The sequence below is a fragment of the Rissa tridactyla genome, chromosome 7, assembly GCF_028500815.1.
Source record: "Rissa tridactyla isolate bRisTri1 chromosome 7, bRisTri1.patW.cur.20221130, whole genome shotgun sequence".
Classification (NCBI taxonomy): Eukaryota; Metazoa; Chordata; class Aves; order Charadriiformes; family Laridae; genus Rissa; species Rissa tridactyla.
Genome location: NC_071472.1, coordinates 6051284 through 6064781, shown reverse-complemented (window position 1 = coordinate 6064781; position 13498 = coordinate 6051284). Strand labels below are relative to the sequence as shown.

General features: G+C 37.0%; 1 protein-coding gene across 1 annotated transcript in view; it reads right to left on the bottom strand.

Annotated features, from left to right (window-relative positions):
- LRP1B (LDL receptor related protein 1B) overlaps window positions 1–13498 on the bottom strand; it is a 749025-nt gene that overhangs the window by 234427 nt on the left and 501100 nt on the right. Inside the window, exons 24-27 of the mRNA XM_054208041.1 lie at window positions 7728–7925; window positions 6020–6224; window positions 3113–3277; window positions 2090–2334 (exon numbers count right to left, since the gene is read on the bottom strand). Of these exons, the coding sequence (XP_054064016.1) occupies window positions 2090–2334; window positions 3113–3277; window positions 6020–6224; window positions 7728–7925 (813 nt within the window). The remainder of the gene's footprint in view (window positions 1–2089; window positions 2335–3112; window positions 3278–6019; window positions 6225–7727; window positions 7926–13498) is intronic.

Here is a 13498-nt window from a genome sequence, read left to right as displayed (position 1 = left end):
AGCAGCTGGGGAAAAAAGGAAGTATGAGGGAATGCAGGAAGCTGTGTTTGGATCAGCAGCAGATAGTGCTACTAACAGGTAGGTTTCAAGATGAAATCACAGCAAAATGTGACAAGTCCCTATATAATTAATTTGGATTTAATTATTGCTTATGTTATTAGCAACATGCTTAGATACAATCTTACAATCTATATATTGCCATAACCGAAGCCAGAAAATCTAGTGAAAAATAATTTTGCACCAGTTAAATATAATACCTGTGGTTTTAATCCTCATAATCCTCAGAGAAGTAATAAATACAGTTAGACTCTAGAAAAATATTAGATATGCAACTAATGGGCTACTCTGTGATTACTTTCTTGGTCCTCATGAAGTTTCACACCTAGGACCATCTGAATGAGAGATTCACTATTCAGTGATAAAATCTTTTGAAGCTTCAGCTGAAATTATAGGAAAATCATTAGTCTTTTTACCTATGTGACACATTGTAAATCTGTCTCAAGGAGCTAAGTTTTAACAGGTTGCTGCATTTTTCATTAGGAATTAAATAGAATATTTCATTAAACCAGATAGATAAAATCTGGTCATTTTTCATTTTCAAGAATACAGTTTTATCTTTAGTTATTGTAGCTGAAGATTACTAAATACACAACTACTGTTGGACTATCTAGCTAATGACAAAGCCTATGCACTTACCATAATTATACAGCACTGCTCTGCTATAAATAGATGTCACGCTATAAAAGCTGGTGTAAAATTGAAATGGAAATACACACACACAAAGAGGTAACCTCTATACAGATGAAAGTGGGACGTTAAAGTTACAAAATAATGTATCAAGATATAATTAAAGAATTTCCTACTTTTTAATTAATGCATATACTGTGAAATTCCTTTCAGTTTTGATTGTTATGCGCGCCAAAACTAAGTTTTTTGGTACTTTGTGAAGTTTTGAACTCCAACTCATGCCTCCGGCAGGTTGAGTTAATTCTCCCATGAAGGACATACTGTGTTAATTTGAAATTAAAAATTGTAAATGTTATTTTCAGATAAAAGCTGTTGAGTGAATAGGATACACTTTGGAAATGTGTCAGTTTATGGACAACACCCAGTTGGGGCTATTTAGGTAGAAAACTAGTAGTCTGCAGTCCTAAGAGTGAAAAAGACGACTAAGAAGTAAATAGAGATGGAGAAGTCAAGGAGGGCCACGAAGATGATCAGAGGGCTGGAGGACTTCTCCTGTGAAGACAGGCTGAGAGAGTTGGGGTTGTTCAGCCCAGAAAAGAGAAGGCTCCGGGGAGATCTTATAGCCCCTTCCAGTACCTAAAAAGGGCCTACAGGAAAGATGTGGAGGGACTCTTTACAAGGGTATATAGTGATAGGAGAAGGGGTAATGTCTTTAAACTGAAAGAGGGGAGACTTAAATTCGGTATTAGGAAGAAATTATTAGTGGTGAGGCACTGGAACAGGTTTTCCAGAGAAGCTGTGGATGCTCCATCCATGGAGGTGTTCAAGGCCAGGTTGGTTGGGGCTTTGAGTAACCTGGTCTAGCGGGAGGTGTCCCTGCCCATGGCTGGGCTTGGAACTAGATGATCTTTAAGGTCCCACTTCCAACACAAAACATTCTATGATTCTAAGTGAATGAGTAAATTAAGGCAAATTATAGCACAAAGTGAATATTTAAACCTAAGAATTATATACACTGTTTATTTCACAGATAAGTTCATCTTTCTCTGGAGAGAAGCAAGAGAAAGAGGGCTAACACTATTAGGTTTACTTTTGTCAGACTAGTTACTCCAGTTAAAAAAATAATTTAGTTGGAAGCCTTTTAAATAAGTGTGGTTCAGCACTATATTTGTAACAGATCAAGAACAAGAGTCCAAATGGGCAATATTCACAGACACTGATCCCAAGAAGCTTCTGGTTTGAATGAAGATTCTGTTGCCACCCAAGGAACACTAGTGTTGAATATGACATTTAATTAATAATTGCCAGTTGAAGGCAAATTCATATACAGGTATTTGTACATAAAAAGAATACTTTTTTTCCCCTCATAGGAATAATATTTAATTATTCTATAAGTAGTCACCTTGTGGTTGACGACTTGGATGATATATCTGAAGATCAAAAGGCTGAGCACTTGTTTTTTGTATTACACTGACGTTTTGGCCAGTCCATTTATTGGCTTTTGCAAGTGTATTGGTCCGCCAATCTGTCCAATATACTTCACTCCCATACAAAGAAACAGCGAAAGGGTGAGAAAGATATTCATGACCCCGTATAATCTCGATCATGCCGGTTCCATCATATAATGCAGAATAAATGGCATCTGACCTACAAGATAACCCCAAATTTAAGATTAAATAAAGCTAAAACAAAAATCCCACAAGTATTACAAGATTGGTGCAAAACGTATAAAAGCATTACTCTTGCATGGTGGTAAGAATGTTTACAGTGCAGTCATTAACTTCAGAGATGACGTAGTTCACATTATTAATTTAACTAGGGATGCAAAGGGGCGGCTGCTCTGTAAGGCACAGGGAGTCAGAAGCTATGGACGATACCACAGCCGGTAGGGCAGAAGCTTCACTGTCCAGGCCCACATCCCACTGTCCCTGAGCAAGGCGAGCAGGGCAGGCCCCAGGGTAGGTAGCCAGGTTCAACCAAGAGTCCAAATCAGCAGAAAAGTTTGTGGTGATGAGATGGCTCAGGCCAGGAAGCCGCCCTGGGGGTTGGGGCCTGGACCAACAGGGCCCATTGCCCGGCAGTGCTGGGCTGGAGACTTGCGCTCCAGTGGTGTCACTCAGGCAGGGGCTGAGTTCCAGGGCTGAGCTGAAATGGGCTCCTGGGACCACGGGCAGGGTGTTGAGGGGAGGTCCCTGAGAAGCCTGGTCAGAGCCATTAAGGTCTGTTGGTACAGACCATGAAGAAATTACATAAAATAGTAATGGAATTAAAGAAACATATATACTGTACATTTGCACACAAGACTCTTTATGTACATAACGTACATAACTACAATCCTCTTACAATGCAGTTCACATCTCTCTATGTAAGAATAAGGATTTATAAACAGATAAGAAGAATACTGTTATCACTGTTATCACTTTACCTGGCATCTGTCCATACTATTCTTTTTTCAAAGTGATCTACAGTAAGGCCATTAGGCCACGCTCCAGTATCCATATCTTTATATATGATCTTTCTTTCCGCTCCGCTCATGGAAGCGGATTCGATGCGAGGAAAATTTGCATCCCAGTCTGTCCAAAACAGAATTCTGGTGAGAGGAAAGGGAAAAGAAAAGAGATATAAGAAAATATCAAAGCACACAGAATAATTTCAAATTATATTTCAATAAGACACAGTTGGAAAAAAATTTCAAACATTCACTTGTTTTAAATTAAAGAAATAAACAGATAAATTTGGGCAACTACATAAATTCCACAAAGTAATAGGGTAACATTGAGGTAATATTTCATCATTAGTGTCAGAACAATCATGAAACTCAAGAAGTTTCTTAAAAAACTAGAAGTTTAATAGCGTTCCCTTTTTCATGTCCATTAATACAAGTAACAGCTTGTCTTGTCTTCCTTCTATAATTAGAAAACCAGCTCATTACAAAAAATTATAATGAGAGTCTTTGAAAGCAATCCACAGATGAGGAGGATTGGGAGGGGAGAAAGGTAAGAAAGGTGATTTGAGGTAGCAGGGATTAAGGAACATGACGAACTAGAGATTTCCATTTGATATTAAGAGCGTTCCAATAAAGACCCCTAGATTTGGGCATTTCACTAATGAATTTTAAACAGATTAGTCTTTCTAAGAAAACTGAAAATATTTGTTGTATGGTAGGCTCTGTCAGTTATGTACTATCTCCAATCTATTTTCCAATAAGGAGAGCTTTCACCTATATAACCGAAGAAGTTTCCTGTTAAGTAACAGAAGCAGTGTCACCAAAAGGCCAAAAATACACTAACTGTTCTTAGCTTGTTTTCAACGACAGAGGGGTTTTTTTTATATTTTACAGGAAAAGAATATTTTTGACACGAAAACTTTTAATTAGCTGTAAAGAGATAATTGCACAGAGTCAGACTGTAAGAAAACTTCTGACAAGTAACACTGGACAGCTTCAGTCCTGAACACATATTCTAATAAGGCCTCTCCTGTAGTGCCTGGGAACAAATAGTAGATGCTACATTTAAATAATAAGGGATAAGGGTATAAAAAGGCCTGTCTTCCTGCTAAACTCCATTTCTGTCTCCGTGGGTGCGTGTCTCTGCTCCGTGTGCACTGTGTGTACAGACAGCTGTGTGCCAGCAGCTGGAGCCAGACAACAGGTCCCAGGGCCTGTACTTCCGGGGTGCCAGCCACCGGAGCGAGCGAGGGTGTGCACGTCAGCGTGGGATCCCTGGCAAAGGCAAAGCCAGACTAACTGCTGGGAGGGGTTAAGCGGCTTGGCAGCCAGATGCATGCATGTGTCTCTGGGAGCAAGGCACCTGGGGGAGTTGGTTACCAGAGGGACCGGGGGTCCAGGCCAACTGGCAGAGAGACCATGAGGTCTGGGACCTGGCTGAGAGACATTTATGTGTCTGTGTGTGCGTGGCAGCTGGGGACAGCGAGGATCCAGGCTAGCTGCTGGGTAGGACCGGGTGCCTACACCCAGCTACAGCAGCGCATGTGGTGGAATCCCCACCAGCAGCTGGTGTGGGGCTGCAGCCTCAAGGGCTCATGTGTCCTGGAGTCAGCGGTGGGGCAGCCCAGCGATCCTGGGGCCAACCGCTGGGTAGGCTGACTGTCTAAACCCAGCTCCTGGAAGAATCCATTTTATATATACATATATATTTCCCACTAAAAGACCTTCATCCTTGACAGCCAGAGAGGTTAACAGGATAAAACCACTGGTGCTGTTTGTTTGTGTCAATGCTGAGAGTGTCACCTTTGTTGCCAGACATGTGTATGTGTACATACATTTATGTATATGTGCATCTGTGTGCGTGGCGACTGGGAATACAGCCTCACTGCAGCTTGGAATCAAAGGCATGGAGCTATGGCAGCCTCGCCATCTACTTTGAATCATCAGTGTTTGTTTATTCATATTTATTTGTGAAAAGATTGAAGAGCTGTTCCCATCTGCGTTCAAAGATTCTACTCCTTCCTCACTTCTAACAAAATGTAGCACAAAATTGCTTCTAGCTTTTCAAAAGGCAGATTAAGCCTTCAGTTTCAGGAAGAGTGGCGATTTGATTCCCCCCCCACCCCCAACCATTTAATTTGAACAGCTTATCTGCCAATTCTTCTGCCAACAGGATGTCTCTATAGATAAGTGATGCACTCTGTAAATAAGCTTTCTAGCACCTGAATTGTGAGGGCATGGTCCTTTCATTAAAGGAAGTACTTCCTAATTCAGAATTTTAGGTCCCAGAGGGACCCCAGGTCCCAGAATCTGGGACCTTTACCTACTTATATTTTTACGTCCACAGCAGCGTTTCCAAAATAAATATTCAGTGAAGACAAATGCTAGACCATAGCCGGTTCCTAAAGAAAGTTAAACACGCTGATTCTGCAAACTCATTGTAATTTATATTGGTTTTGGCCACATTTTTTTTTTTTAATTTTTTTTATTTTATTCTCTGAAAGAATAATAATTATGAGAAGAGGATGTAGCTATAGACCATTACCTTTTGGTCACTCTAAAAGGATACGGCTACATGCAATATTGGGTAACGGGGTTTCTGTAATGAGTTTGTAGTTTCATATAGCCTCAAAACACTGCTCTAACTCCAAGAACCACAAAATTTTTGTATTTCAATACAGAATTGAACTGACAGTTTTTCTTAACCCTTTTCATTGGGGCAAAACACACTAATAGTGGATTGTATTTCACTCAACATAGACTTTCAAGAACTGTTAAAGACAAATTAGGAACTATAACTCACAGAGAAAAGGAAATCAAAATCCCACACTTAAACCTGTCTTTAAAATACTTTGCAACACGAAAAAGTAACTTTTTTCTAATTACCCGTATCTGGGATCCAAAGCAATAGCCCTCGGGTGTTCCATAGCTCCTGCTATTAATGTTGTTCTCAAAGTTCCATCTAGTTTTGCTACTTCAATTTGATCCAAATTGCTGTCTATCCAATATATGTTTCCTGCAATCCAATCTACAGTAAGACCTTCAGGTGTGGCCAGGCCATGTTGTACTACAACCTCAATGGCACTAACACCTTAAAAAAAAAGAAAGGGGGAAGGGGGGAGAAAGAGAGAGTCTTAAAGAACTAATGCAGAGTCTGATATAGTGAACATGGACATACAAGTCTAACATATGCTCTTGGAATGAATTCTTGATTGATCTTTTGGACGATAACACCTTGTTCCACATGACATTTTTTATTTATAAATGCAATAGACTGCTGTAAAAAAGTATGCTTTTGGCAATATCCAAATCAACTTCATTCCACGGCAATAGAAATTTTTAGTTCTTTGATGCTTTAGTAAGTAACCAGAGCTCTGAAACTTTCAATAAAGGTCAGAGATCACATGAAGAGTAAGACAGGAGACGTGCATGTGCCTTATTACCAGGGACCTCTTCCGCAGCATCTGTGAAAGACACGCTCATGCTTTGCCTCCCAGAGACTAGACATACTAGATAAAACTCATGCAGCTCTATTTCAGTTCTTTCCCAATCAGAAAAAGAGAAAACTGAAAGATTGTGATGAAGACAGAAATGGCAGGGAGAACCCTGTTTGGACTACATATATTTAAAAGCTCTACAACAAATCACCTTACTTTGTTCCTTTGAATTCACATGCACAATTCATGCTGTCACTGTCTAAAAACAGCTGACCCCTCCAGAATGTCTGGAGGGTCTCAAAGTTTTTCACACAAAGGACAACTGCAGAAGCATTCTGTTAGCCCTCAGGACTTCCATGAAGGCTGCTTTTTGCAGTTGCAAGTTAGCTCTTGACAGCTGCAAGACTGAGGGAGTAAATTATTATTTTGTTTTAATCCAGCACAGAAGTCACTTGGGTTCTGGTACAGTGTGATTATAATACAGCGAGACGACAATAGATTACTTTACTGGTTTCATACAAACACCACAACCATTAATGAAAGTGGAAAATCTTTGGCTGTCTTTACATACTTAGCAGTGCAGGATATTTCTTTCATGGTCTGGGTCTGTGGATATAAAAATACCCACAAATGCCATCTACTAAGGAGAAGAAAAAAACCAAGGAAACAAAAAACCAAATGTGTCGGAGAACATACGCGCGAACGCATATGTGAATTTTTACAGAAGCAAGTTAAACATGCTTATGCCTGTTAGCTCATGCAGGAATGAAACCAGCTGATTATACACTTCAACAAAGAACAGGTTTTAGAACAGTTTTGTACGTATTATGAGATTATATTGAAGTATAGGCCATAATTATGTCATCAGGGCAAAGTACAAGTCTTGCTGAACGCAATACAATTTTGAAGCAAAGTCTTTCACCTAGTGAGAGGAGATAATTTATCAGATGTCTTATAGACTCTTATACTTTTTAATAAGGTGAAGGTAAACTACAAAAAAAATGAAAAAAACAACAAACCAAACCAAAAAAGAATACTGCACTCATTGGACCAGGAAGAAATATCAGCCCTTTTCATTTGCCATTTTCTTCCTCCTACAGCCTATCCTGTAATGGCAGTTGTTGTTACTGTTAAGAAATTATAGATTAAATTCATACCTCCAGTATCAGAGAGCTTGCCTCTGTAAATTTTGTCCTCTACCACATCAGTCCAGTACAGTAAACTCTGACTGAAATGAAAATCAAGTGCTATTGTATTTCTTAAACCAGGAACTAAGAGGCTGTAGTCACGTTTGTGAAGATCGATTTTTCTGATCTCATGTCGAATGGAAAAAATTATGAAAGCCTCAAACGGATCTGGAAGCAGAAGATTATACATTTCAAAATAATGAAAAAGATATTGTTACATATTGATATAAACGACAAGTAGAATAAGACCAAGAGAATACTTTATGAGGAGAAACAGATGATTAGAACAATTCATCTTCTGATAAGGAGTCTTTCAAATGCATTTTTAGTCCCACAGACTTCTCATTTTTCCCTTCTAGCATTATCTTTGATCCCAACTACAGATATCAAACATTAAATTCTAGAATATCAAACGCAACTAACTGAACTGTGTTTTGTAGCTCTATCAACAAGGAGTCCATAATTAAAGCTTTAAAAAGTCACATGTTAACAAAATCAGAATCTGTTTTCTCAAAAGTTTCAGAAAAAATTAATCCATCAAAATTATACGTTGTTTCAAATGCCAGTTAATTGAAACAATTTACTAAAATATATTTAACATACCTTTGTTTTCAATTGAATTTCTTAAAAAAAAAAACAAAAAAACAACCCTCACCCTAGACTACTAAGCAAGGAAATGAACATTTTATATGATTATTGATACACCCCATCACAAATACAACTACTCCTAAAATTCTCTTTCCTTTGCTATTCAATGAATGCTAGATTATTTGTGCCTGTGAGTTTATAGTAAATTATACATAAATATCTCTAAATGCTCTCTACATATGTCAACCATACTACAAAATTGATTTTTTTATTATCGTTCTTGCATATATTAGATTAGGAAAAAAATTTCAAACAAGTAGCTGTTTGACCAAAAGCAAACTAGAAAGACAAAAAATGCATTCTTTAACTGTTGAATCAACTCAGCATATCCACTTTAATACAGAAAGTTTTTCACACCAATCTTCTCCTCCTCCCCCCAATTCTTTCTCCTGGAGTGAAATACAAATGATACTGGGGGTATTGTTTTCTATACAATTAAACCTCCATTTTATATAGAAGACAGATTATTGGCAGTTTATGGCAATAGGCAATATTGCATTGTTCTTCTAAAATATTCAAAGAAAATGTCACCCAAGTTATCACCAAATAGAAAGATGCTTATACACCTCTTTTTGAAGAGTTTAATTTCATGGTCTTCTCCCGATAACCATTGCACATACAGATTACTTTATCTGTGATGATTTAAATTAAGCAGGTACCTCAGTAGAGCTATGTTTCTGCTCTTGAAGTACTTGTTCATAATCTGGCTTGGACTTTCCAAATGATCCTCCTATTTGTTAAAGCAATGAATTACTTTCTGCAAAGCCAATTTTTCAAAGCTCTGCAGTAGTTAAATAATTTAACAAAGAACAGGATCACTGACGTTTGTAGCTATTTCACAAGTACCAGTTATCCGAACCTGAGAAACACTTTAATGGCACTTCCCAATTTCTGATAAATTGGCAGCTATTACGCAGGAGACCACAAGCTACTCACATACTGTTTTTTGGGCAACTCCAATGCATAAGAACATACATGATGAACGTCGCCAGTAGCTTCTTTTATGTTTCTCAGTAATTAGGCACCACAACGGAAAAAAGAAATCTAATAAATCTGTGCCATGTTGGAAGGGACTTTTTCATTCAAAGTAGAGGAAGTCTAGCTTAAGCCACGTAACTTACAGTGCAAATTCTCAAGTACACTGATGAAAAGGGTTAGAGTTCAATGGGATCTTGACAAATTTAAGGTATAATACTTATGAATGTAAATCAACAAGAAGAAATGGGTAAGAAATATGTGTAGGCAAAGTAACGCCATTTTCTTTATTTGGACATTTTGGTTTAAATAAGCAGGTCATATGCTGCTTCCCCCCCCCTCCCACCTTTCTTACTCCCCCCCTTAATGCAAAGATGTAAATTCAGATCCTTGGTTACGGTGGCTGATATACAGTCAAGTCACAGATGTGATACTACATAAAACAAAACGATGATTGATAATGCAACAAACAAGACAACGCATTGCACTGCAAAATTTCTCTGGAAAGAATTCAGAAAGCAGACAGAAAGCAGTTTTACATAGGTTCCTCTACGATAAGGCTATTTAAATATTACCAAACGGATAGCAGTAATTATTGCCTGGCTGCTGAGTTGTGAGCCAGAGTCCAGCCAGCACTCCGCTTCACCTAACGTAGCAATCAATCACTGTAGCCTGGATGACTGGAGTCTAGAACTGTATTATTGTATGTGTACCAAGTACCACGTTTCAAGGATAATAAGCTGCATAAAATTGAGTATACAACTGATGGGATATCACATCTGTTGGAAAGAATCTAGAAAATTAGGTTTGCACTTGAAATAAATACGACATAACCCTTCCACTCCCTCCTCTAAGCTTTGGTGAAGGCAGTCTACAATACTGTACCCTGTTCTGAGCACAGCTCATAAAGAAGGATGTGAATCAACTACAGGAATGCAAGAGGAAATCAGGAAGGGTTGTAAGAGGTCTAGAAAGTATGGCCTGCAAGGAAAGAATGAGCAAAGTGGAATTGCGCAGTTTAAAAAACAACAGAATAAGATGATAAGTGGAAGCACATAAAATTCTCCAAAGACATAAAAGTCTGATGAATTGAAAATGGGAAACCCATTGTTTTCTATATAAATAAGAAGTAGGCCAAGGATTAAGGGCTTAAACTGGAGTAGGAAGACTCAAAAAGACTAGAAAAAAGCTTTTCAGGAGAATGAGGCACTGAAACATCTCACCCCTGGGAAACTTGGAGTTCACCACTGAAGGTGTCTTGAAGATCTATGGAAGCAGATAAACAATGGCAGTATTAGATAGCCTTTGATCTTCCTTCCTTATCATGAACTTATCATTCAATGACTGTATAAAATGTACTATATTATAGTGACTTAGAATTTTCAGACTGAATCAAATCAATTTTATTTACAGTAATGCTTCCATCACCGTATAAAACAAAAATTTGATATTTTCCCACCTTGATTCCTTTTCTGGAAATTGAGCACAAACACTTTTTATTTTACCAACTGATTAAGAGTATTTTCATAAAATCTCACTTTAACTCAATTCAATATAATGGTTATCGATTCCATTCTTTAAAACTTTTTTAAAAGAAAAGTAATTGTTAACAATTTATTAGAGAAAAATCATACATTTCTGTACCTTCTGATTTCATGAAGGCACCAAGCTTTTTCACTATATAGGTAAGTGTATAAAATACATGATATAAACATAAGGCATGAACTGCTTTAACAGTTGTAAGAAAAAATTCTGATAGAAGAAAACTGCCTAAACAATGCCCTCAAAAAAGATCGTATAGAAAGAATAATGCTTCACCTTCTCCAGTGGTTTTAATTTAAAATTCCTTCTTGGGAAAAACGCTAATGGAAGCTTAGCGTAACAGCAGTCACACAGCAAGCAACCTACACTGGGCTTTTATGAAATTTACCTCAAAGGAAAATGATAACTTCATAAAGAGTCCAAAAAAGAAATAATCATTAAACGTTTGACATTGCTCAGAGAGGACTGGACCACCCAACCCCCATTTTAGTATTGACAGCTATCTGGAAAGTCTAACAAAACTGAATTTAAACCCAGCTAAAACAGATCAAACATACAGATACATCATGCTTTTTTCCGAATACACGTATCGGGTCACATAGCAGAGTTCCCACAGCTTAGAAAAGGTTGACAGTCATTTTTAACTAAATCTATACTAAGCTAAGTGTTTCTGAATTCATCTAACTTTTATTACACCAAATTCTGAAAGGCTGAACATAAACATGGAATTTAAATACCTTTCAAGAACAGGGTTTTTTTCTGTATGCTTATTATCATCTAAAAGAGTTCAAGTGCAATGTATCAGCACAACTTATTTTGAAATGTGTTCCAACAGAAACTAGGAAGAAGAGTATGAAAATATATAATTTATATTGACTTTCTATCTGACTAATGGAGCTCTACAGTATACTTCTAGTTCAATCAATACAAATTTAAATGTGAATGAAACATTTAGTCTTTGGGCAGTCAGCAATGTAACAGTACACGTGCCAGAACAGCAACAAGAAAACTAGATGAAAACAAGAGATAAGGAAAGTGAAGAAACTCTGAAGGAGAAAACACTTCAACACTTAAAACCCTCAAAAAATGAAGAAAACATAGCAGAAGTAAGGGAAAACTAAGAGAAAAAACATTGAAAGAAACATTGAAAGAGAAACTATAAAGAAAAGAACTGCTTAATTCAAGCAATTTATTTCTGTATTATTCCATTCCATTATATTTCTCTCGTAATTCATTAGACTCTTCTGAAAAACACGCTATTTGATTCCTCTGACAAACACATCATACAAAAAAAAAATAAATCCCATACATTACTGCATCTTCAGTATTCATATTCCCATTAGATTTCTGACGGACACTCAAGTAAATGTTTTTACAATATTTTGAAAAAGCGAAGTGTTGCATACCAACTTTACAGGGTATTGCTGCCTGCTAGTGAAATGTTTGACTGCATATAGGAAAGTGCTATTTTAGATAGCAAAAAAAAAAAAAAAAAAAAAAGTATGTAAGGGCAAGGTAATCATTCTCCTCTGAGTAATTTTTTTTCTCCTGGAAAAATGATTATTAGTTACTGCTCTAATATAATAGACATCTACTCCCGGTTCAAGGCACTTTAAATCACTATGGCTCTTCTAAGAATTACTTTATACCAACCGGTATTATTGAAGAAGTAGTTTGGCATTTGGCGGACTGTTTATCTTTGTAAGATCACTTTGAACTCTACTTGTAATAGTACTTGAAAGCTTTTTTTCTTTATTTTATGTTCATTTAAGATCTCATACAGAGAGACATAAATGGTATGGACATTTTGAGGCTAACAGATTCACAAATGAGACCAAAATTGTGCTCACTTTACTAAAATGCTGTTCACATAGTCAATAACTAAAGTATCTGAGGACCTGTCCTTCAGAGTATTTATCATGCCTTTCAAATGAAATAAACTGAAAGGGGTCAAGAGTATTAGTGGCTATAAAAGCATATGTCATATTTAATACGGAATAATTTTGTTGCAGCTCTGATGGTATTAGGATAGTATCTTTACAGTTTTTAAAGAAAGGTATCATTTTTTCTTTATACCAGCTGACATCACTGGTCTCAGATCATATATTAAATACTACATTCTTTGCGAAAGTCTGTAAAAATCAATTTGTAACTTCAGCTTCTCACCAACATCAGTAAACATTAAGCTGAACTATCTCACACGCTTAAGAAAACCTGAGAAAGTCTAGTCTCACTTTCCTTACTTTTCAGTACAAGTGACTATATTTCACTTTGGGGTTTTCTCCCTTCCAAATACCAGACTTTTCTATCTGCTTTAATTTAAAGCTTCTTTCAAGCTTTCCTCCACTACATTACTAACGTTTTTTAAATGCTTTTAATCCTTTCATTTCTGTAATCCAGTAAGAATGCACTTTTTGAATTACTGGAAATGTCCATAATAAAACAAATCAGATTAATCAAAAGTCAATGAGAATAAGACTAAAGCAGTGCCATAAAATAAGAATTTTAACAGCAATAAAATAAGGTTCAGACATACAGAACTACAGCAATATGCCAGTGAAGGATGATTTGAGAGA